Raw genomic sequence first — 24,528 nt, 5'->3', positions numbered from 1 at the left:
CAGAAGAAGCTTTTAGTGATTTTTATCAATTATTTCTCACGTTCCCCTAACTCAGAGGCAGGGTGAGACGTTTGGTCAAGGAAGAGGTGGCAGCCAGGGGAATCTCACCACTTTGCAGAAGGGGAGACACAGGCCCGAGAAGAGCAGAAATTAGTCTAGAGGCTGAATCCAGAAGTCCTGAGTTCCCGTATGACATCATCCCCTCTTCAGTTGTCAACCCACACATATGGGACGCTGTGCTATTTCTACCCCCTCGTCCAGGAAGATGGCCATTTTTCGGCCCATCTCCTGACCCCTCCTCTTCGCCTCTCTGTTGGCACTTGGCAGATCCGGGCAGCTATTCCAGGAACTGGAAGCCAAGCACAACAGGTGCTCGGGAGGTCATCATGATCAGCCCAGACCCTAGGCCTGCCTCTGGCTTGGCCCGGTGGGCTGAGAGCTACGAGGCCAAGTGCGAGCGCCGGCAGGAGACCCGTGAGAGCCGCCGCTGCCGCCCCAATGTGACCACTTGCCGCCAGGTGGGGAAGGTGCTGAGGACCCAGCAGAGGGAACAGCTCCAGAGGGCACGACAACAGCAGTTTTTCAGACGGAGGAACCTGAAGGTGGAAGAGAAAGGCGAGGCACAGAGCCCGCAGGCCAGGGAGCCAGGTCCCTCCAGGAGGCCAGGCCAGGCGACCGACCTCAAGGAGCCCTTGTCTTGGGCCAACAGGATTTCTTCCCCCAGACAGCAGGTGGGCCATGTAGAGGGACACAGTGCTCTGGAGGGGATGGGGTGCAGCACCAAGGCAGGTGGGTGGGCTCAAGGTCACTAAGAAGTGATTTAAATGAAGTCCATCCTTCCTCAGTTATCATAAAGTCTCCCTTAGCCACTTATTCAACAGATATTTTTGTTGTTGTGTTTTGGGGTTTTTTTTTGTTTGTTTAGCTATCTTTTTGTTTTGCACTTGCCTTTTAGGAGAGAAAAGAATAATTTAAAAACAATTCCATAGCTAATTCCTAGTATTAGTTCAAGTTCAGTCTATCTAGACATACCTTCTACGGCATTCATTCCTCCGTCATTCAACAAACATTCGATGAATGCTTACTGTAGGCCAGGGACACAGACCAATCTCTTAATGTCTCCCTCAAATCACACACACACACACACGCACACACACACACACACATTTCTCGTCTCTATTCTTCTGTAAGGCTGCTGCATCACCCACCTTCTCTCTTTCTCTTGGGCCATCCCAATTCCAATATCGTTCACCTAAGGCTGCCATCTGGCCCAGGAAGCCCTAGCTTCCCTAGCTTCTCCAGGCCACCTCTGCTCTCTGTGGTTTTTATGAGGTTATAAATCCTCTAAGATTGTGTAACTTTTAGAGGGCCCATTAGTCCACCCTGGGAAGGAGCAGTGCTGGCAAAAGCCAGGGTACGTTGAAATGAACTCAGCCAGCAAACCATCTGTGTCTTCCTATCCACATTGTGAGCATGTGGACAGCAGGGATGGGTCCTCCGGATTCCCTGGAAGTAACTGGTATTGTACTGTCCCCAGAGTAGGTGCTCTGTTGGGCCTTCTTAACCAGTGCATGTGTTATCCACAACAGGAGGTGCTGTCCAGAAGAATGATCCTCGAGCCCAGCTGTAAAATAAAACCAACTGTGTACTTTCTAAGGCAAGAAGGTTTCTACGTGCCTTCGGTTGAAAAAATAATTTTAAGGAGAAAAAGAACAGAAAACACAGTTACCTAAAGAACTCTTCCTGAGCCTATCAGTTATTTAAGGTTTCTTGAGATTCAGTTAGTCTGCATGATTAGCTGTCACATGCATTTCTTAGCCTTTTAGTGTTATGTTACAAACATAAATTTTTTTAGTTTGTAAGAAGAAAATGTAAAAATAGCAAGCAAAATTGTGACAACTACTGCTGCATTCCTCCCTACAGCTGCCTAATTTACCTTCTCTTCACACAAAACCTCAACAATAGTCCAGCTGTTACTAAGAGGAAGGAAACCACCTCTAGAATAGGAAGGCACCTTGGACACCATCTACTCCAAGCTCCTCATTATACAGCCAGGAGACTGAGACCAACAAGAGGCAGGACCTGATCCCAGATCCCCTCACTCCCACCTCAGACCGGTTCTCTTTCCGGGATCAGGGACTCTAGAGAGAGTAATTGGAGACAAACCCAGCTCCCCATTTGCCTGAACTGAGGAGGACCGATCCCACCAGCCAGGACAAGAAAGGGCAGGAGCAGGGATAACCTTGTAGCTTTGAAGGCTTGAATGGGTTCCTTTGGTTTTCTGGACCTGAAACTTGATCACTGGCTCATCTTTCTGCAGTCAGCTGGAGAATTCTGTTCTAAGAGGTTCTGTCTAGGCTCTCAGCATCCCCCACTTGCTTTCCAGGTGTCAGGGACCAGCTCCGAAGTCTTTGCAACCCAACACCATCCTCCCTTAGGCACCTGGAGGGATCCAGCTGACCACCTCCCCTCCCAGGCTGGGGGCCTTCCACCACAGGACCCTCCCATCAGGAAGCCACCCAAACACCACCGTGGTAAGAGCAGGGCCTTCCTTCACTCACTGGGCCGAGGCATTTCCACTCGCTGGCAGTGGAGAGTCCCTATCCCTCCCCACTTCCCTCACTGCCTCTCCCATGGGTTCTGAATTGCCTTATCCCTATCCCTCAGGCACTCAGACAAAGGCAGAAGAAACACAGCCAACAATTAAGCACGATGCCAGTCAGCAAACCAAGTGAGTACCTTTCATGTTCCTGACCTCAACTCCTTCACAGCCCATCCATTCCTCTCTCCTAAGCTTTTACCTGAACCCTCCCCCAGAACGCGGAGAGGAGCACAAGGAACTTCCACGTCCACCTTAATTAAGAAAAAGGAAGGCCTTCCCCCCCTCCGCTTCCCCATTGGCTCTTCAGAAGAGATCAGAGAAGGAATCAATACACCGCCTCCTGACACTCTTATTTCTTTGATCCATTGTCATTTTTGTTCTTTATTTTTGTGTTTTTTTCTTCTCTTCCAGTTATGGAGTTGCAGTTCTAGATAAGGTAAGAAAATCCTCATGGTGAAGGTGTTGAATCAGGTGGCATCTACTCTACTCCAAGCTCTGACATTCTGGAATTCCACGGTAAACTCAGCTGGGATGGAGGGGTACCCTCTTCCTGGATGAGCATAGACATGGGGGCCTGGAGGGACCCTGAGTCAAGGAAGAAAGTTTACTCAGCACAAGCCAATCCTGGCTCGGGTTCCATGTTCTAGGATTTCAGGGAACTTACAATCTTCTTAAATATCTTTTTCTTTCTCTCTAGGAAATCATCCAGCTTTCTGAGTACCTCAAAGTAAGTAACATGTGAATTCTCCCCGCAGCTCCTCCATCCATCTGCTCCCTTCTCCTCCAACTTAATCTTACCCTCTTGCATTTTGCCCCCCAGGAGGCCCTACAGAGGGAGCTGATTCTAAAACAGAAAATGGTGATTCTCCAAGACCTACTGTCTGCCCTGATTCGGGCCTCTGACAGCTCTTGGAAGGTAAGGGAAATCTTTGCTTGAACAAAGCTCATGGACTTCTATGTGTGCCTATCTCATTCTTCTTTCCATACCATCCCAGCAAGAGAAGGGGCTTTTTCGCTACTGAAGAGGCTGAAAGTGGGGGATGGTGCTAAGACCTAGAGGTCAAACATGTCACAGTAAATATATGGGAGAGCTTGGCTCAATCCAGGGTGGTCAGCTGAGGACACACCCAGGGAAGACCCAGAACCAAAAGAGGCAAGAGTTTCCATTTTTTAGTTTGTTGGAAGAAAGGACGGTCCCAATTCAGTTAATATTACTGACTGTGATAAATGCAACTATTTTCATATGGGATTCACACCAATATTAATTCCAAGTCATCCTACACCTACTGGTCAGCCCAGACGTGAATGCCAAAGCGGGAAGGGACCTTGGAGATTAGTTAATTTTCTCATTTTGCCAATGAGGAAACTGAGTGTCAGGGAGGTCAGGTGACTAGTCCACAGTCACCCTGCTAGTTAGAGGCAGAACTGGATCTAAAATTCAGACTTCCTGATTTTAGTCCATTCATTCAACAAATATTCATAAGTCATGTTCTCTACACTGAGCACTGGAAACGAGATTAATTAGACAGGGTTCCTGATTTTAGAGAGCTTGCGGTTTTGTCAGGGAGACAGATGCCTAAACAAAGCAGCGATGTGAGAAATAAAGGCTTTCAGGATATAGTAGAATACAAGGAGGAATGAATGAATCCACAGAAGGGGAGAACCAGGGAAATATTTATAGTTATATTAGTATTTTCCAGGCAAATGTGGAAACAGGAACTATATTCTGGGCAGGGGATACAGCATAGGCAAAGAACCAGAGGCATGATATAGGTTAATGCAATGGGTCTCCAGCTTTTTAATCTCAGGACCCCTTTATACTCTTTAAAAATATATATTAAAATCCAAAGAACTTTTTATATTTACCACTTGAAATGAAAACAGGAATCTTAAAATATGCATTAATTTTAAAATAACAATATTAAATAGATTACATGTGAACCTAAATTATATATCTTTGCAAAAAATAGTATATTTCTTAAAAAAATAGTGAGAGGAGTGGCATTGTTTTATGCTTTTTCAAATTTTTGTTTGGTTTTGTTTTTTGTTTTTTTTTAACATCTTTATTGGAGTATAATTATAGTGTTGTGTTATTTTCTGCTGTATAACAAAGTGAACCAGCTATATGCATACATATATCCCCATATCCCTTCCCTCTTGCGTCTTCCTCCCTCCCTCCTTATCCCACCCCTCTAGGTGGTCACAAAGCACCGAGCTGGCAAATCTTTTTAATGTCTGAACGGAAGACAGCTAGATTCTCATATTTGCGTCTGCATTCAGTCTGTTGTTAATACATTGTTTTGGTTGAAGCATATGAGGAAAATCCAGCCTCACACAGATATGTAGTTGGAAAAGGGAAGACCTTGCAGATCCTGGATTCCCAGGGGTCCTTGGACCCCACATCGAAACCCCTAGACTTTAATGTTCAGGGAGCATAAGCAGTTTGATGCGACTGGAGCAGAAAGCCCCGGGTGCACAGAGAGAACACACAACCTCCCAGCCTCCGTGCACATCTGACCTTACCACGTAGATGGCTGTGCTTAGACAGAGAGATGGGATGGGAGGACGTGGGACAAAACTAAGAAGTTTGCAGTGATGTCAAAGAGACTCCTAGGCTCAGCCCTCCCTCTTCATGTCAGTCACTGTATCCGGATTTAGGTGTTTATGTTCAGGGCTCCTGCTGGTTAAGGAAGTTGTTTTCATAGCTGAGTAGGAGCCTGAGACAGACAGCTGTGCATGCCAGGTGGTTTCCGGTGCTGAACTAAACTGAGACTGTCTCATTCATTTATTCAACAGACATCTGATAAGTTCCAACTATGTGCTGGCTTGGGTGCTACAGGGACAGAGGTAGGGTGCTTTGTCTTTAGGAGTTCCAACATCAGCCAGGAAGAGAGAGACAGGTCATAAATAACTCTACTGCAGTGTGCTAAAGCTGTAACAGCACTTTCTACAAAGTGACACAGAGAAAAGAGAAGGGAGCAGTTCTTCTGCCTGAGGTGGTATAGGGTAGACTCCAAAGGAAACGGACCATTTTAGTGGGGTCTGGAAGGATTGAATAGGAGTTTACCAGTACAGAAGCAGGAATGATGAAGAGTAAGAAGAAGGAAAAAGGAAAAGGGTGCTCACAGTAAAGGAATCAGAATGATTACAGGCCTAGGTGTAACAAAGCGTAGGGTATAGCAGAGTGTGATGGAAATGAAGGGACTGTGTCAGAGTAGCTCCAAAGATAAGACCGAAGGGGCCTCAGATAGGTCTTTAGAATTATGGCGCTTAAACTTTTTCTGTTGAATAGGGTATCTCAAACTTAAATAGTTATAGATTCCCTCTTAAAAGATATATATATATATCATGAGAATGCATGCCACCCCAGTTTGAGAAACACTGCCGCAGGCAATAAGCAGGGGAGCAGTGGGACCACGTTCTCCTCAGGTTTAAAGCCCTACGCTTAGCAGTGTCCGGCCCACCCTGAGAAGGAGCTTGTCCAGTAGCCGTGGAGTTGCACTCGCTTGGCAGCACGTGTACTAAGATAGCTGTGGTGGGACTTCCTTGGCGGTCCAGCGGTTAAGACTCCACGCTTCCAATGCCGGGGGGTGCGGGTTCGATCCCTAGTCAGGGAAGAAAGATCCCACGTGCCGTGTGGCGTGGCCAAGAAATAAATTAATTAATTAAATGAAATGAAAAAGATAGCTGTAGAACTGAGTTGAAAGCAATTGATCAGATCTGTGTTTTATAAACCTTATAAAAGGTTCTCTGACAACAATGAGGACCCTGGCTCCCAGTGGGTGTAGGGGTGGTGAAAGTTCTTGCAATACCGCAGGTAAGACACAATCAGAAGCTGAATTACAGCCAGCGTGGTGGGAATGGGGAGGATTTATTAAGAGACATTTCCAAGGTAGACTCTGAGGGCGGTTTCGCTCCATGCTCCTGCGGGGTGCAGGAGTTCCTCCAGCTGTGGTTTTCTCCCTCCCTTCTCCCCCCACCCCCTAATATTCACCCTTTTTGTCTTCTTCCTCCCCACCAACCCCTCAGCTTCCCGTTTTTAAGAAAAATAGTCTCAGGTTTTTTCAGTTAACAGCTCTTGCTTCCCCCAAAACAAGACAATTCAACCCCCTACCCCTTCCTTGGAAAGCTCAACTTCAATGAAAAGACAGTCCCAGACTTCCATACTTGGGAAAAGTTAAGTGGAAGAATGTGGCCAGAACAGGGACTCCGATATTCAGCCAAGTTCAGGCCTTTATTTTTTTTTCCATTTGGCCTCCATAATTTGAATCTCCAAATGCACATGCAGAGAAGCTCACCACAAACTCTATTAGAACACCAGAGATCAGCTCCCTCTGTTGCCTCCACCTTCAAGATGACTTTGGGCCTTTTGGATGTGACAGGCCCTGGGGCACAGCAAAGACTCCTGAGCTGGCTCCAAGCTTCAGAGCAGAAACAGTTTGGGCAGTAGAGAAAGCAAGCCCTCAGTATGGGGCAATACAAACCCAGAGCAGGGCACACGTGGGTTTTGAGTTCTGCAAAGTGGAAATGAGATCTTAAGATGACAGCGCAGTGGGGGATTGGCTGCAGGCCCTAAGCAACCTCTAGTAGAGCAGAGAGATAAGTGGGCTGGTGCTTCTGCGGTGAGGCGGTGGTGTTTCTGGAGAGCAGATCAGAGGCAAGGGGAAAGCCAAGCAGAAGCAGGAGCTGAAGCCCTCAGACCAGCATCGGGTGTGTATGGCCTCCACCTTGCTCCCTTTTACAAGCGGGGATACTATGCTCTCTGAACCCTGGGTTCCTGGGATGCTACTGCCAAAAAAGTTCCACAATTGGCCTGTAAAAAGTGCTTCTTTCCCCATACTGTACCACTGGGCTTCATGTGGGGAGAGCCGGGGCTCAGACCAGGAAACCACATGCCCCATTCGCAACAACTCGGCTGCAACTTCCCTGCCTGCCTTGGGGAGTCTGGGCAGGCGGGGCTGTGGATCAGAGATGTTTTCAAGCCCCAGACTTGGGTGGCCCTTCGTCTCCACTGAAGGGGCTAACTGAATTGTCTTCTATTACAACGTGAATGGAAAAGTAATCTGGGGAGTGGCTAAAACACAAAAACAGTTGGAAGAGGCAAAAATACTGGATAGAAACCATACTAAGGAAGGAGAAGGGAGCTACCCAGAAAGGGTAGGAGACTGAGGGAATTGTAAGAATATTGCCTTGGGCTTGTTTTCTTCTGAAACTACCACAAGATAAACTGTCAAACTCAGTGGGTTTGATTGCATCCTGCAAAGTAAGAGTTTAGGCAAAGGAAAATACACAGTCACACTCTCTGAACCCGGAGCTGCGATACAGGTGGAAGGAGTTGATTTCAGGACCTGTGGATTAATAATGAACAGGCCATGCAGGGGAGTAACTTTTCCCAGTTACTCTGGAGCCCAGAACAGTGGAAGTCTTTTCCATCTGTTCTATCTGTCCCAAAGCCCTGTGGTTATTGTAGATGCCAAATCCTGACCCTCGGCTCTCACACCAGACATTATGAAAAACATTCATAGCAGAAGGCACTTTGAAAAATTATTTTTGGCAAAGCCTTTTGCTTTTGCAAGGCCCCGCTGAGGAATACAGGAAGGAAAAAGGGTGGAGGTGCCCCCTGGCTCCCAGGGTTAGAAGAATCGGCCAAACAAGATCAAAACAGGAGCTGTGAGATACCACTTCCTGCCTCTCCCAGGTGCCCTGAAACTCAGTGAGGGGGACAGACCTCAGAACAGAGGCTCGGGCTTCCCTGGTGGCGCAGTGGTTGAGAGTCCGCCTGCCGATGCAGGGGACACAGGTTCGTGCCCCGGTCCAGGAGGATCCCACATGCCGCGGAGCCGCTAGGCCCGTGAGCCATGGCCGCTGAGCCTGCGCGTCCGGAGCCTGTGCTCCGCAACGGGAGAGGCCACAACAGTGAGAGGCCCGCATACCGAAAAAAATAAAAACAAAACAAACAAACAAACAAAGAAAACAGAGGCTCCTCTGCCCTCTGGCCGTTACAGACCAGAAACATTGTAAGGGTTGGAAACGTCCAAGCCGTGTCCAAGCCGTCTCCCAACGGAGAGGGACGGTGGCGTCTCAGGCCTGAGGAGAAATGTAATTTCTAGACCTCACAAGCGTCCCACGGGGCCTGCTTGGAAAAGCCAGCGAAAGGATATGAGAACCGGTTACTGCTAAAGAGACCCATGGCCTTTTCTCTGCGAAACTGGCTCTCATCCACGGCACCTCCCCGCCCTCACCCCCTCACACACACAACCTTAAATCAGACTCAGGACTGGAGGAACAAAACCCCTACCTGGGAAAAAGGAACATGTCTACAGGTGGAGGAAAGAATAAGGCAGCAAGGAAGCTGTCGGCTGCTCAGCAGAAATACTGAGAAACAAATAACGGGCCTGCCTGCCTGCCTTTCGCCACCCCCGCCCTTGAGATTTACGTCCCTCTTGGAATGTCCAAAATGCCACTAGACAGACCCAGATCGTGAATAAATAGCATGTGGCTTTCTGGGAGGTCCTCTCACCACCACCGTCACTACCACGCACACATACACACCCTGCCTTAATATCCCTCCTCCCTTTCCTGCTTTCTTAGAGAATTTCTCATCTTGAGTCTGTGTGTGTGTGTGTGTGTGTGTGTGTAGGGCAGAGAGGGGACTGTATTCGTTTGCTAGGGCTGCTATAACAAAGTACCACAGACTGGGTGGCTTCACCAACATAAATGTATTTTCTCACAGTTCTGAAGGCTAGAAGTGTGAGGACAAGGTGTTGACACGGTTGGTTTCTTCTGAGGCCTCTCTCCTTGGCTTGCAGATGGCTTTCTCCTCCCTGTGTCCTCATGTGGCCTTCCCTCTGCATATCCTGATGTTCAAATCTCCTCTTCTTATGAGCACACCAGTCATATTGGATTAGGGCCCACCCTAAGGACCTCAATTATCTCTTTAAAGAACTTATCTCCAAATACAGTCACCTTCTGAGGTACTGGGGATTAGGAGGTCAACGTATGCACGTTGTGGGGAGGTTAGGGGGACATAATTCAGCCCATAACAGGGGGTAAGGGAGGGATGTATGTTCCCCCTGGGAGGGGAGACCCCTTTAGTCCTACTGGCCTTTAGAGGTAAAGGGCCAGGTACTAGACTGAGAGGAGGTGCGGAGTATAGAAGTGCCTGGCCAGACAGGGGAGAGAGGTAATGAAAGAAGAAAAGGAGAGCTTAGAAGCTTTCCTTCAAATGGGCCCCTGCTATGATATCCTGAGCCACTTGATACAAAACCTCAAGGTACACAGAAGACTTTGGGGTCCAGTCTGATTCTTCCTTCTCCTATTACAGAGAAAGAGGAAAAGATCCTTTTCTTTCCAAACATCTGTCATCTCTCCCTCTCTCTACCTCCTGAAAGAGCTCAATTCCACAAACACTGTTTATTCTAGGCAGTAGGCTGGGAATACGGAACAAAACTCTTTGCATGCTGTATTCTGGCCCAAGCTGTATTCTGGCTAACTCATCCCATTTGCTCCAGGGCCAGCTTAATGAAGACAAATTGAAGGGCAAACTGAGATCTTTGGAAAACCAGCTGTACACCTGTACCCAGGTAAGCATTCCGGAGGACACTTCTAGCCCAGGAATCTAGAATTAAGGGAGAGAATGCTTGAACGTCAAGCTTACTCTCTAGAAACATGACCTGCTAGAGATTAATGCACCCATCCCTACTCACCCAGTTCTGGCCTTTACCATTTTCACTTTGGTCTCCAATTCACCAAAACACTATCTCCATCCCCCTCTCCCTTTCTCCTGGTGTCCTTCACTTTGTACCCTAGGAAATGAAGCCCAGCACTAAGCGCTTTGCCAGCTCCAGGGGAACTTTGAGAATACCTGGAAACGTAGGGAGAGGCCCTTGGTAAAGATTCAGCTCACCTGGATAGAACTTCACAGGCCCTAATATTTGAACAGATGGGTTGGATATTACAATGAAGTCTCGCAAAATGATTTTCATGCCATGGGCAACTTTTATCTACCAGCAATCCCTGGGAGAAAGTAAAAGACTGTGACTCCTGGCTTTCTGTGGCATTGCTATCCAGCTCCGGTAATCTCTTGATTGGCCTGATCTTGGATTACATGAGATAGAAAAAAGTCAGTTTTCACACTCGAGAAGTGATAGATTTCTGACAGGCGGGGAGATAAGTCAAGAGAACGAGATGAACCGGCCAGACTGCTCCCACTTGATGTTAGGAAGATAAGGTGGCCACGTAGTTAGAATTTTGCAGGGGAACATATAGTCTATAGTCTATATAGTCTATGGGTTTGCGGATCCACAACTTTTATTTTTTCAGTAATGCCAACCAAGCTCATAAGAGACTGACAGATAATCCAGAATGCCAGTCTACTCGTTTTCAATGGGGGATAAAGCTGGTCAGTGACCAGCATGGTTAAATCCAATAACCTGGACATAACCATGTATGATCTCAACCAGTAACTCCTGTATCTGGTTTCTAGTGACAATTCCAAGAACATAAGACCCACTCAACATTTAAATCCAAACTTTCAGATGACTCCAAAGCTAAATGGAAATGATTTGATATTGAACTCTAAATTTGCATTATCTAGACTATCTCTTACCCAGTTGGGTAACCCAGAATCGATAGTAAAAGGCTCCCGCTTTCCCAAAAATCACAGGACATAAAAATGAAAAGCACTGGAAGGGCAAGACCCCCAGTGAATTTGCAAAGCTGCTCTTGTGTCTTTTTATTTTTGATCTTGAAGCCATGAGAGATTCTAAAAATACAAATGTATTAATTTTTAAAACTTGACTACTGAATATTGTTCAGATCCCCAAGCCTACAAAAATAATTTTATTTTTTTAAAAATGCTCCCTGCCTCAAAGGAGTTTACAGTCCCTTAAAGGAGACAGATGAGTCAACAGATTAGAAATACAGATACTATGTGAACACCAGTAAAACTACCTAATCCATAAAGAGACGAGGGGTAGGTATGGTTGGCCAAGTTTATCAGAATTTATGATTCTAGAGCTGAATCTTGAACATGGGTAGAAGTTAACCAAGTGAAAAGTGTGGGTCACGATACTCTAAGTAGAAGCAGCTTTATGGGCAAAGGCAGAGGCTGAAAAGCACAGTGCTTAGAGGACCTACAAGCAGTTCAGCTTGCGTGGAGGCAGCATGAGATGAAAGTCTGGGCTTGTAAGTAGGAACCATGCCAAGGAGTTTGGACCTGATTCTTAGAATACTGAGAACCACTGAGAGATTTAAGCAGGTTGCGACGTGATCAGATTTACGTTTTGGAAAGAACCCTCTAGCTGCAGGACTGAAAAGGGTTTGAAGGGAGGCAAGGCATGAAGATAATATATAGTCTCGATATAATCCATATAATAGTATTACTGGGGTCTGAACTAAGGAGGTGGCAGTAGGGATAGAGGATACAGGTACGAGCTGTTAAAGACATTGACTTGACAAAGCTTGATGATGAACTGATTCCTTGAAGAAGGTGAGAGAGAAATCAAGGGTGATTCCCTGGTTTAGGGTTTGGGAGACTTGGTGGGTGGTGATGCTGGTCACTGAGATAGGAGCAGGTTTAGAAGGATGATTTCCCTTTGGAAATGTTGGATTTCAAGTGCCTGTGGAAGGCCTAGGGGAGAATGCCCAGCATGCCCAGGGCAGTTTTTTATCCCCACTCACCTCTCACATCACCTGAGGGACTCTCCCTGCCTGCCTCCAGCCTGGAAGAAGGTCCACCAGATTACTGACATCTCTGCCCTGTGGGCAAGGACCAATTTCTTTTCATTTCTGTATCCCTGCTCAGGCTTTAGCACACAGTAGCTCAATGTGTATTTGTTGAATTGCCTCAAATTTACAGAAATACACTCCTTGGGGAATGAATAAGGTGCTATTAGAGATGGAAGACCAGAAAAACAGCTATGAGCAGAAGGCCAAGGAGTCACTGCAGAAAGTGCTGGAGGAGAAAATGAGTGCAGAACAGCAACTGCAGAGCACACAGGTGTGGGGATGCTCCATAATCCTTGGGGCTGGGGACCCTGGGGCAGTCTGGGTGGCAAGGGAGCCAGCTGCATGACCTCCTGGAACCCCCAAGGCACCACCCTCTCCTCTGATCTCCCTCAGCGGTCCCTAGCTCTGGCGGAGCAGAAGTGTGAAGAGTGGAAGAGCCAGTACGAGGCTCTGAAGGAGGACTGGAGGACCCTGGGGACCCAGCACAGGGAGCTGGAGAGCCAGCTCCACGTGCTTCAGTCCAAACTGCAGGTACCAGGCCCTGGGAGTAGGGAGGTGGGGAGGGAAGGCAGGGTTTAGGGGAGGGAGGTGTTGACAGCAGTGATGAGAGAAGCTGCTGCTGGGCAGGGGGACCCAAAGCTAATTTTGAGTTTAGCAAGGATGTCTGCACTGCTCATGCAAATGACACCTAAGTGTTCATTGAAATGACATCATCCGAATGCAAAGGGCTGGGCTGGAATAGTCATCAGCCTACTGTCATGCCCCAACCCACTCTCTGCACCCCATCCCAGCAGGGCATCCAGTTCAGAAATGCCCACTACTGGGGCAGAATAAATGTCACCAGTTTACTTACAGTTTTGAGTATCAACTAACACATCTTGCCAATGTGTTTTTTAAGCCAAATCAGTAGACCCTTGGCATTCTCAAGGGTTGCATCATTTCCAATCCGTGTTTACCGTGGAGAAGTCAACTAACCTCCTAAGCCTCAGTTTCCACATCGGTAAAATGAGGATAATAACGGTACCTCTATCATAGGATCGTTGTGAGGATTAGGTGAGGAAATCCATGCAAAGCACTTAGCACAATGCCTCGCACATATAAGCTCTCCATAGATACTAGCTATTGTTTTTCGCAGATTTTACTTACTTGGTTTGGAATTTTGAGGACCCACCTCAAAAGTGTCTCTTTATACTTTTACTGAAGCTGGGATCTGAGAATCCTAGTGTGTGCCAGTTCTAGAAATAAGATCAATGAAGTGTGAAAGTTGTTTTTGTTTATTTGTTATGTTTTTTAACAACCTAAACCTTAATGTGTGGCTCTAAGGTGAGCAGGGAGAAAGGGGAACATTTTGAGTGATTGTAAAGAATTTGTTGGGGGGATGGTGGTCCAGATATCAATGTGTTTGAGTTTTATATACAATATCCTATTAGCAATGAAGAAGAGTGCAACTCTAGTTCAAAGTCATTAAAAAGACATTTGTAATTCCCTTATTACCTCGAGCAGTTTGTACTCATAGACATCATATTTGTTTATGAAGAATTAATGTTCCAAATGTAGAAAAAGGAAGAACCGATCAGACAGAGGAATGGGGGTTAAAAACATTTAAGGTTGGGCTTCCCTGGTGGCGCAGTGGTTGAGAGTCCGCCTGCCGATGCAGGGGACACAGGTTCGTGCCCCGGTCTGGGAAGATCCCACATGCCGCGGAGAGGCTGGGCCCGTGAGCCACGGCCGCTGAGCCTGTGCATCCGGAGCCTGTGCTCCGCAACAGGAGAGGCCCACGTACCGCAAAAAAGACATATCTATAGATTTCCTTTCAAATCTATTAAAAAACAGAAACCTTAGAATTTGCTTCTCGCTATTTTTGCTTCTCACTTTTTATATTCTTATGTACAAATTATTCTTATATTGTTCTTTAATTTTTTATTTTAAAAGGCAAAGAATTTCTCAAAGGACGTTAAAATTCTTTTTTTTTTTTTTTTCCTTAAAAAAAAGCCCATTTGATAAGAAACAGCAAGTGAGTCGTCTTATCACAGGAGGGAACCTCGCTGGGCGCTGCACCGCAGCCACATCTCACCCACTGTTCTCTTCCTCGAATCACCTACAAGGCAACTCTCCAGAAGGCCCGTTTCTTTTTAACCTTAATCCGTTGTGAAAAATGATCCTACCCGCCTCCTCCCCCCCCCACCCCGCCTCCCCCCGCCACCCCAGATAGCGTGAGAATGAGAAGTAAAGACAAAGTGAAGACATCTAGAAAAGTGATGATTCAGTATTCCTTAATTTGGGCATTTACCCAAATGTATCCCTTGTGAACATCAAAAATCTAATGCACTGTTTGCTGTAAGCGTGAGGAATAGAGCAAAGAATTTAAAAACTTTTCATATTTTTCCATTTCCCTAAGGCTCCTTGCAGCTCTAAAATTCCACAGTTTTCTAGTTTTCCTCTTCCTTGGGATCCGCCCCCCACCTCCACCCTAGCACTGACCTGCTTGTGTCCACCCCTCCTCCTCCTTCCAGGGAGCAGACAGTAGAGACTTACAGATGAACCAGGCCCTAAGGCTTCTGGAGAATGAGCGCCAGGAGCTGCAGACCAAGACTGAACGCCTGCAGCGGGACAGAGACCTGTGCAGCTTGGATACCCAGCACCTACAAGGTACCCTTCTCCTTGGAGGCCTCTGGCTGAAGGAGCCCAGAGAAAGGAAGCTGGGTGGAAAGGCTTCAGTCTTTCGCTTGTTCATTTGGTTGACTTGGCGATTTCATTTGACTTTGAGAAAAAGTCAAGGCTGTTTTAATCATCCAAGACTGAAAGGATCCAGCCCATCCCTCTAAGCCAGAACACAGCAGTCACGTGTCAAGGGCGCATTCCTAATTTAAACGGAAAGGTCAGTTGAAACACAAGGCATAGTGAAGGTTTCCCAGTCACAGCCTCTGTCAGCTGAGAGAAGACCAAATTATGTGCACATATAACCCTTAATTCAGCTCACTGTTGATGCAGATGAAATCCCAGGTAGTCGGGTTCTGGTTCACCTCTTCCAAACTGGGACAAGCAGAAGAAAGAGCAACTTCCACTTGACACTTGTCAGATGCCATGGGCAAGACAGCATCTGTTACAATTTCCAGCCTCAGGGGCGAGCTCATTAAGTCTTAGGTTCGTCTATTTTGGTTTGCATTATTTCATTTTCAGATCAACTAAAGAGGTCAGAGGAGGAGAAACTTGCCCTGGTGACCAAAGTACAGCAGTTGCAGAGTAAGTCCCTTTTCCAGATTCTGAAAGTAGCACAGGTGGCTTTTTGGTGTTCTTGGGGCTCCTGCCCCACGAAAGGCACCCAAAGGAGGGATGGGGAGCCTGGTCCTTGGCATATCCTCTATCTCTGCATTTTCAGACCCTCTTCTTCTGCAGTGAGGCCATTTACAGCTCTTCACAAGTTCCACATTAGCCTCTGGGTTTTTTTGTTTCTACTTTTCTCCACCATGTTCTCTGACAACCACCTGCATTTCCCCCAGAACTGCAGATTTCAAAACGTGTTGAGTTTTCTAAGGTAGTTCTTATTTTATATAGTCTAATTTATTATGTACATGTCACATAGACCTGTCACTAGGAATGGTTCAGAAAATAAGCTCACACTACATACATATGCCTCAGTCCACTTCAAAATTACATGTTGAGGCCAAAGAAGACAAGGGACGTCTCAGAAGAAAAGCAGGCAATTTCTGAAAAGCTGCAGAACCTGATTCAATTAATAGCTCACACCTTAACCTCTGACACCCTGACAGAGAAGTTTCATGCAAACAGCAATGAATATGAAAACAGCAAGGCAGCCACAGGGCTAAGGGGAAAAGAACACCAGCAGAAGCCGGGCTCCTACACAGCGGGAGCTGAATGGGCAAGTCACTTCAAAATCATGCCTTTATTTATTCAATACATATTTATTGAGCCCCTACCAAGTGCCAGGCACCCTAGATACTCACTGGGGATACAGTAATGAACAGAGCTGGCACGGTCTCTTCCCTAACAAAGCTTACATTCTAAGGAAACACTACAGTGGACTACAGAGCTTCTGTGAACAAATATGTGTCAGGTATTAATAACGGCTACAGAGAAAAAATAAAGCAGGTTAAAGAGAAAATAGTTGCTATTTTACACAGGGTCATCTGGGGAAGTCTTTCTTCTAGGGTAACATTTAAGCAGAGACTTAAATGTACATGGTAGGAAAAGACATAAGGATGGTGTGTTCAAAACACAGCACCACAAACTGGGTGACTTAAAGAACAGACATTTACATTCTCATAGTGCTAGAGGCTGGAAGTCCAAAATCAAGGTGTCAGGCAGGGTTGGTTCCTTCTGAGGGCTCTGGGAGAAGGATCTGTTCTAGACCGCTTTCCTTGTTTTGGAGATGGCTGTCTTGTCCATCTCTTCACACATCTTCCATCCATCCACGTCTGTGTCCAAATTTCCCCTTCTTATAAGGACGTCAGTCATATTAGGTTAGGGCCCATTCTAATGTCCTATTTTAACTTGATTACCTCTGCAAAGAACCTATCTCCAAATAGGGTCACATTCCTGAAGTACTGGGGGTTAGGGCTTTGACATATGAATTTGTGGGGGGCAGGTGGGGGAGACACAATTCAACCAACTACAGATGGGAACACAATCATTAAGGTTCTAAGCGAAGTTCTGAAAAGTTACTCTTCGCAGTAAATATGCTAGCACAGAGAAGTTCCTTGTGTTTTCCAACAGGTCTGCTTCAGAATCAATCCTTACAGCTTCAAGAACAGGAGAAACTCTTAACAAAGAAAGGTCAGCAAATTTATTTCCACAAATTCTAAGATATTGCCCTTTCCCTGTCTGCCTAGAGACAGCGGGATGGACTACATGACCTCTTGGAGTCCCACCCAGTTCTGGGAGTCTATTAGGTCAGGGAGCTAGAGGGCCATTTTAAGGACTCATCATTGGCTCTGAGAATAGTTTAGTTAGCCTCCTATCCTGAGAGGTATATAAACTGTGAAAAGGATTCCCACTCCCTCTGAAAACATATGCCTGCATTGAATATTTCAATAAATTGATTTTGAACTCAGGATTTTATGTTAATTTTTACCCTTAACTTTCCAAACCACATCCAGCTCCCCAAGTAGAAACCACGTCACATGGAACAGTCACCCCACTCTCAGCCCTCAAGTCTGCTGCCTTAGCTTCCTGAGAAGAATTCATCATACATCTGGAGGGGCAAAAGCTCCTCATTTATCCACTGCACATGGCCCTCTGTTTTGTCATCACAATCACTGGGTAGAATATAAAGAAGGAATTATTATGCCCACATAGGATGGATAAGAAAATGAAGGTAAATGAGGGTCTGTGGTCATACAAATTAAGGACACAGCTATGACCACAATCCAGAATTTCTGACTCCCAGGCCAGGGCTCTCTTCACCAAGATGCAGACTGCCAGGTGGCTGAAAAACCATCTTTAACTACATGAAGATGAGTTATATGACTGCCATTCTCATCTCATCATTTTGAAACAAGGACAGAAGGAAAATGGAGTTATACTGAAGCATCCAGCAAACCTCCCAGTCTAAAAGATGTGACATGCAACCAAAGAAACTAAATTAATAAGTATTTTCTAAAAGTATCTGGCTTTAGACAGGACTAGAGATACAGAGAAAAGTAAAATGCCAACCTTGCCCTCAAGGGGCTCAAATTCCCACTCTCTGTCCAGTCTGGGCAGGATCCCAATGGATGTTCTTTAAAAGTCAGAGAATTGCAATCCACACGGTCTGGCCAGGGACAGGCCCTTCCTTATTCCCTCCCGCTTAGGGCTTCTCTCAGTGTGTAGGGACCATTCCTCAGAGGTATGGATCTCACTTTCACTGCGAATCTGGCTGATTTTTTAGATCAGGCTTTGCCTGGGTGGAGTCCAAAGCCCTCCCATAACGCAGTGGTCCAGGGAAGGAGAAGGACTGGGATTTCAGAGACCAGCTCCAAAAGAAAACTTTGCAGCTCCTGGCCAAGGAAATGGAGGTGAGATGGTGACCTCCGATAGTAAGGGGCTCATCCTACAGTGACAGGGAAACTGCTGGGAGGCAGCCAGACAACAGGCATTTCTGAGCTTAAGTTGTGATTGGGTGCGTGCAGGTATTCATTTAGGCCTGAATAAAACATCTTTGCTTTCGGGTTAACTTGTCAATCTTTTCTCTTGTTTATACCAACCCTTATTCAAGGTTTTACTAAAGAGTTACTTTTCAGAAAGTCAACCTAAACTCAAACACATTTAACAAACACATTAACTCCTCAAACTCTGTCCTACGTTGAGTATCTTAAAACTTTATACAGTGTCTTTTAAATAACAAAACTCTTCCTATCTGCATACTCACAGAAATACGTAGCTCCTGAAGTGTTCACACACAACTAGTTCCCAGCAAAGAGACTTGCACTAAGATCTCTTCCAGGTTGTGCGTGCTATAGGAACTTCATTTTTGTGTGTCTCCATTTACAAAGCACTGGCACATACAACTGTCACACATGTGTAATATATAATAATATGCATTATAATCAATCATTTAAATGAACACATTACAAACAAACTAGGTGAGACAGAAGGCAAACTGAAAGCTCTGAGAAAAGCTGGGAAGGGAGGATGGAGGTAAAAATTCCAAATGAATGACAGGGCAACTTACACAGGGCCCTCTCCCCCACCTGAGCTCTGTCCCTGACAAAACTGTCTTGATGACCTTGGTGGTGTTCTCCCGCAACGCCCCCCCCACCGCCCCCACACAGTGCAAAGAACTGCATTCAGAATTAGACAGCCTCAGTGATGAGTATCTCTCCTGCCTGCGTAAGCTGCAGCATTGTCGAGAAGAGCTGAACCAGAGCCAGCAGCTGCCTCCCAGAGTAAGAGGGTCTATCCTCCCGTACAGCCCTAGGTGATCGTGGGACGATTCCTCCTTTAGCCAAATCTTGCCCATAAAATTGTTCAGCCCCTGCCAACATCTGACCAGCCGGCCCCGTTCAGCTTGGTTTATACTGTACTGAGAGTATAGCAACCATGTAAAGAAACACTGGCTCATGCCTCCAAGCCTAATTTTCATGGAAAGCCTGAGCCTGAAGGAAAAGAGTTACTACTAGCTGAAGTATGAAACGGTGTTCTTTTAGTCTATTATGAGCATAGTGGCAAGGACAGAGTGACGAGAAAAGGAATATAAACAGAATATAATTTTGCTGAGTTATTTTCCACTTTTGATTATTCATATCAGTATTTAAGTACCTGGCCCCCGCTGGCTGTGGTTCGCTGGGCCAGTGACCACTGGAAAGTGGTTTTATCCCGAGGGAGGGGGCAAAGTGAGAGAGACAGAGATATAAAAAGCTTTTTCTCCTCCAACAACCCAAGATTTTCCACTGGGCTAGAATGGGAAGAAGGAAGATTATTTTTGCCTGCATCTTCTCTGACCAACCCATGGCCTCTTTCTCTTCTCTCCCCCTCCCTCCTCACAAAGGCAACGTGGCCGATGGCTTCTGATGCTGACGGCACTGACTGCTATAGCAGTGGCAGTGTTCCTGGCCAATAAGGACAGCCTGAAGCTCTGAATAACTGGTGACAGCTGCCTTGGGTGATAATCAGAAGCAAGAAATTCAGTAAAAAACTCAGGTCTGGGTACTTTAATGTGTGGGTTTTTCCAACTCAACTGAGATTTCTGACTCCCATTTTTTTAACCTGCTGTAAAAATAAACAAACTTCACCTGATGGCCTCTGTTCCAAAGAACTCTTTATTCCTGAAGCATCCTGGTCTACTCTCCCTAGTCCAGTTCAGCATAAAAATGGCAAATTTATTACAGCATTCTTCCCTAGGTCCCCGAGATGCTTGGAATTGGCACTTGAGATGATTCCTAGGTGCCATCTCTGACCTAGAGCTGATCATTTACCGAGCTCCTTCTACACAGGAAAAGAGTTAAAGTCAGAGGGCCACAGCCGGCAGTGTGACTATCTCAGAGGAGATGCTGAGGTCAGTGAAGTCATTCTGAGTCCTACATCGAGTTCTAAGGTCCTTCTCCCAAGTGTTTAGAATGTTCCTCAAGGATGGGAACAAGCTCTCTGGGACACTAAAGGAATAGAGCAAGACTGGTGGTTGACCACGTAGCCATGAGATCCGGGCGGTGAACACCCGTAGTGGGGTCTGGGCTAAGCAGTTGTCATCTCCCTGGTTCATGTGAAAAGTATAGGGGACAGGATAGCCCAGGAGGATCCCAAACACAGTACAGAGATTCCAGTCTGAGGAACGGAGCCTGCTGCAGGAGACTGCCAGGGATTGGTTCCTCCGTGGTCCCTGCAAATGTGTGATGATCTCAGCCACGAGGGCCTTTAAGTCCTGAAGCTGGTCCAGGGAGCAGATGGAAGGGTGAAGTTGAAAGCTGGAAACATCCACAAAGACTACGGTACCAAGCAGCACCTGCTCCAAGTGCTGACACACATGCTCCGGAAGGACAATCAGGCTGCTTTCTCCAATCTCAAGGATGTGAAGTCCCTGGGTCGGGAAGCCCAGGCCCTGCAGCTCCTCCAGATAGCTCTGGAGCTCTGCTGCCCCTGCACAGTTGCAATCATAGAGCAGAGCTGGCTTCAGTCCCCTGGCCACAGCCAGCACCTCTCCGGCTAGATGAAGGCAGACAGCTCGGGGTGGGCCTCGTCTCTTTCCCATGCCCAGGGTCTGCTGAGCAGCTGCCACCAGCAGCTGAGGACTTGGTGCTGACATGGGATCTGGCAGCAACAGTAAGCATGGCCTCCTCAACTAGTCACATTTCCCTCCCCTGGGTTGCATCTCTGAGCTCCAGACACTTGAAGAAGGGCCTAAAATCAAAGCAGTAGCAGTGGATTATTAACACCAGCTAGTGACATACCAGGAAACCTGCCAACAACTTTCCCTTAAGTCTTACAGCATCTTCCAGAGGCCATTTTCCCCTCCCTCTGCTTTGGAATGCTAACCCAGCCCAGACAAGATGGGGTCAACAATGCTATCTGATTTTTTGGTTGACTTGGCCTCCATTAGTCCCAAATTCATGTGTCTTTCTAGCCTACGCCTAGATTTATATTTTCTCTGGCTGAATTTTACCTGTTGTAATTTATTTTCTCTGATTCAAACGTTAAGGAGTTTGGGGCAGAAAGGAAGCAGGGGAGTTTTTGGCAAAATTCTGAGCATTTCACCTAAAACTGCCCTCTGAGATGGAGTTCTAGGTTCCAAATGCATTCTTTTCACTGCCAACTCCCCCTTCGCTTCCCGCCAATAGTTGTAAGAATAGCAATCTGATTAAACTAATATACACCAGAATGTGGACTACCAACCATCTCACCCTGAGACAGAAAAGTAAATAAAGGAAATCGGGTAGAATTGCAAGAGGGTTGTACTTTAACTTCTGCTGGTCCCGCCTTCCCCTACGAGTGGACATCCACGGACCCTCGGACGATGGGCTCACCTCAACCCCTACACCGTTTCCTGAGCATAGTATCGTAATTTGTTAAATGAGGCAGAGGTCTCTCTCACACATACATACGTTCTTCTACTTCCGCTGCACGTTCAGGCTCAGGAACTCCTGCCAGTTTCCTGCCCGCTGCCAAGAAAGCCGCAAGGCGCCCGCCCTCTGCCACAAAACTGGAAATCCCACCAGCGTGGTCAGGTCCTTTACTGCCGTTGGGGCCAGGGTGGGCGAAGTCGATCTATTGCGCATGCCCAACACGTCCCCCGCCCCACTGCCTTCCTTGACGTCACCCAGTCCGCTCGCGCACCTCGCGTTAGAACTACCCGCAGAGCAGCCCGGCTGAGTGCCGGAAGTCTGGGCGCCTGCGGCCCGGCCCCTTCCGGCCCCTTTCCATTCCTACGCAGATGTGGGCCCCACCCGTCTGCGTAGGAATGGAAAGAGGCGGGAGTGGAAGAAAAGAGGCGGGTGAAGCTAATAGCCCGCCGCCGCCCTCCCTCGGCTCCGCCGCTTGCCCTCCTTCTGTGGTGTTAAGTCCGGTGTCCCGTTTGACCTGGAAGGCGGAAGCAGGGCACTCGACGCAAAAGCATGCTTTGATTTGTCTCTGGAGAAATGTACTTTCCCCTCCAAACGAAACTTATCTCAAGACAAGCGACGTGTTTTGCATAATATCCTCACCTGTGGGTGCTGGAAAGTTTTTTGTTTTTTACTTTGGCCTACCTAAATCCTGAGAGGCTGAATTCCGAGAAGTGGGTGGACAGGTGTCCTGGCCAAAGTTTGTCATCTCTAAGCAGGGTGTGAAGTGCATGAGTATTCACCCCGAACAAATGTGTGCTAGGTATGCTTCTGGGCGCTGGAAGTATTACAGCGCAGAAAACAGACAAAAACCCCACCTTCTTGGAGCTCAAATTGAGGAATTCAGTTTGCTGACTTCACATGAGAAATGAGAGGCAGAGGTGCAGAAGCTTTTCAGGTCATTAGGAAGAAAAAGTTATTTCACTGAAAGGTTAACTACCAGTGATATGACCCATACCACGAAGGGAAAGAATTTCTTGAGAAAATTCGTATCTGAAGAAATAGCCCAAATTTATTGATACATGGGCAGGGCAGAGGCTAAGGGAACTGCAGTCACCTACACTGGAAGTTTCACTCCTGGCTGTACCTTGGTGGCATCTTCAGACTGTGAAAAGAGACCACTGTAGAGTAAAGGTGGGGCCAGCCTGGAAGGAGGTGCAGCTTGTAGGGGCTCCCACACTAACGTGGAGCCAGAAGCAGAGCAGAAACTAATTTTAGATTTTTTTCCATCCCCATATTTACTTTATTTTCCCATGGTAGTTAGCAATCAGTTTCTGAAATGAAGGACGTATTGAGTTAATGCATTTATTCTAACCATAAATATTTGAGAACATACTATGTACCAGACATTGTGCTAAGGGCTGACAGCAAAGTCCAAGACAAACAGTCCCTACCTCCAGCAAGTCTGTAGTCGTGCAGGACACAAACTGAGTAATTGCAAGGGAATTGATTATTCTGAAAGAGGAACTATAGGGTGCTATGGGAACATATAGCCAGGGACCTAACTATGTGGGCAAGGGACCAGTCCAGACCCAACATCTGCCCTCCCGATTTACACCTACAGCTAATCTAGTTTAGTGGGGTGGACAGTGAGAAAATGAAAAGCTGGGGACACCACCTAACTCCCTTTCCAGTCTTAAGCAAGGTGAAGGCAAGGAAGTAGAAAACACCAAGGGAATGATTGGTGTAGCCACCAAAGGAGATAGCAGACTGAGTCTCCAAGAAAGGACACCTGGCATCAGGACCACAGAAGGAGCACTGAGGGAGATCAGTGGAGAGCCCTGCGTGCACTCTCCCAGTGTTCTGAAAAGGATAAAGAACAAGGAAGAAACTACACTACTGGGTTAAGACTACATAAAACCACTCATCCATTCCTCTAACATATTCATCAGCTTTTCATTACAATCACATACTAAAAGTTCAATCCTTCTTGGCACTTAAGAGCACTGTTCTCTACACCCTTTGCCAGCTCACATTTTCTGGGCCCCTACCCAGGTGTACAGCCTGGCTGTTAGCATCTCACAGAATAAGGGGAAGGGACCAGCCCAGATCCAGCAGTTGCCCTCCCAATGGATTTTCTGTGGGTTCTTTTTAACTTTGAGCTTTGCAGATAAGAGACAGAGGGAGCCAGACATCAAGACCAAATCCCTCACTTCACCCACTCAAAAGAATGCCCCCAAAATATAAAGTTCCTATACCTTGCACATTTCCTGGTCTCTAGAAGCCCAACTTCTGCTCACAGCTGAGCACCTGAGCACCCAGATTTCTCTTGGTCATGCTTTAGTAACAGCAGATTCTACTAGGTCCCTTAGAGAGAACACCCAGATTTCTCTTGGTCATGCTTTAGTAACAACAGGTACTACTAGGTCCCTTAGAGACCCTAAAACCACAGCTTAAGCTTTCTAAATAAGTCCATTGCCACTTGTGATTGAGGGGTTTTTGAAATAAAGCTAGCCCAACTTTACAGCTAGCTCAACTACAGTAGCAAGTAGGAGGTGGCTTGCTTTAAGGGTAGCAGACCAGACATGGACTTTCTTAATATGGCATGGCACACATAGGTATCAGTATTCAGGAGGCTTGGAACCTGCAACCAGAGATAAGCATCTTGTTTTCCATTTAGGTCCTGGAGTTTAAATTATGTATAATTTCATCCTAAAAAACAAAACA

The 24,528-nt window shown here is 46.6% G+C and overlaps 2 protein-coding genes across 3 annotated transcripts; one reads left to right on the top strand and one right to left on the bottom strand.

The window, feature by feature from the left end:
- Positions 1-386: 386 nt before the first annotated feature.
- Positions 387-19,908, top strand: TRAF3IP3 (TRAF3 interacting protein 3). The gene is given in 16 exon segments (XM_065880105.1): positions 387-731; positions 2,387-2,534; positions 2,668-2,731; positions 3,014-3,038; positions 3,300-3,329; positions 3,423-3,518; positions 10,114-10,185; positions 12,462-12,602; positions 12,725-12,862; positions 14,845-14,980; positions 15,512-15,574; positions 17,066-17,125; positions 18,219-18,257; positions 18,260-18,345; positions 19,102-19,223; positions 19,818-19,908. Coding segments are annotated over 16 exon segments (1,656 nt in total).
- A 162-nt stretch (positions 19,909-20,070) lies between these two features.
- On the bottom strand, positions 20,071-21,970 carry C1H1orf74 (chromosome 1 C1orf74 homolog). 2 transcript variants are annotated; one of them, XM_065890716.1, is made up of 2 exons: positions 21,865-21,970; positions 20,071-21,163 (listed from the first exon to the last, which is right to left on the bottom strand). In XM_065890716.1, exon 2 carries the CDS (start codon positions 21,066-21,068, stop codon positions 20,277-20,279), a length of 792 nt encoding a protein of 263 aa, XP_065746788.1. In that variant the 5' UTR covers positions 21,069-21,163; positions 21,865-21,970; the 3' UTR covers positions 20,071-20,276. The 2 variants fall into 2 exon arrangements, 1 of the variants encoding a protein (XP_065746788.1); XR_010656529.1 differs by having other exon boundaries at positions 20,244-21,163; positions 21,787-21,956.
- Between the last annotated feature and the right edge of the window lie 2,558 nt (positions 21,971-24,528).

The sequence above is a fragment of the Phocoena phocoena genome, chromosome 1 (assembly GCF_963924675.1).
Source record: "Phocoena phocoena chromosome 1, mPhoPho1.1, whole genome shotgun sequence".
NCBI lineage: Eukaryota > Metazoa > Chordata > Mammalia > Artiodactyla > Phocoenidae > Phocoena > Phocoena phocoena.
This window is presented reverse-complemented; position numbering and strand designations above follow the sequence as displayed.

Coding starts and splice junctions, on each gene's coding strand:
- C1H1orf74 (XM_065890716.1), bottom strand. CDS start 21,068: ATGTCAGCACCAAGTCCTCAGCTGCTGGTGGCAGCTGCTCAGCAGACC.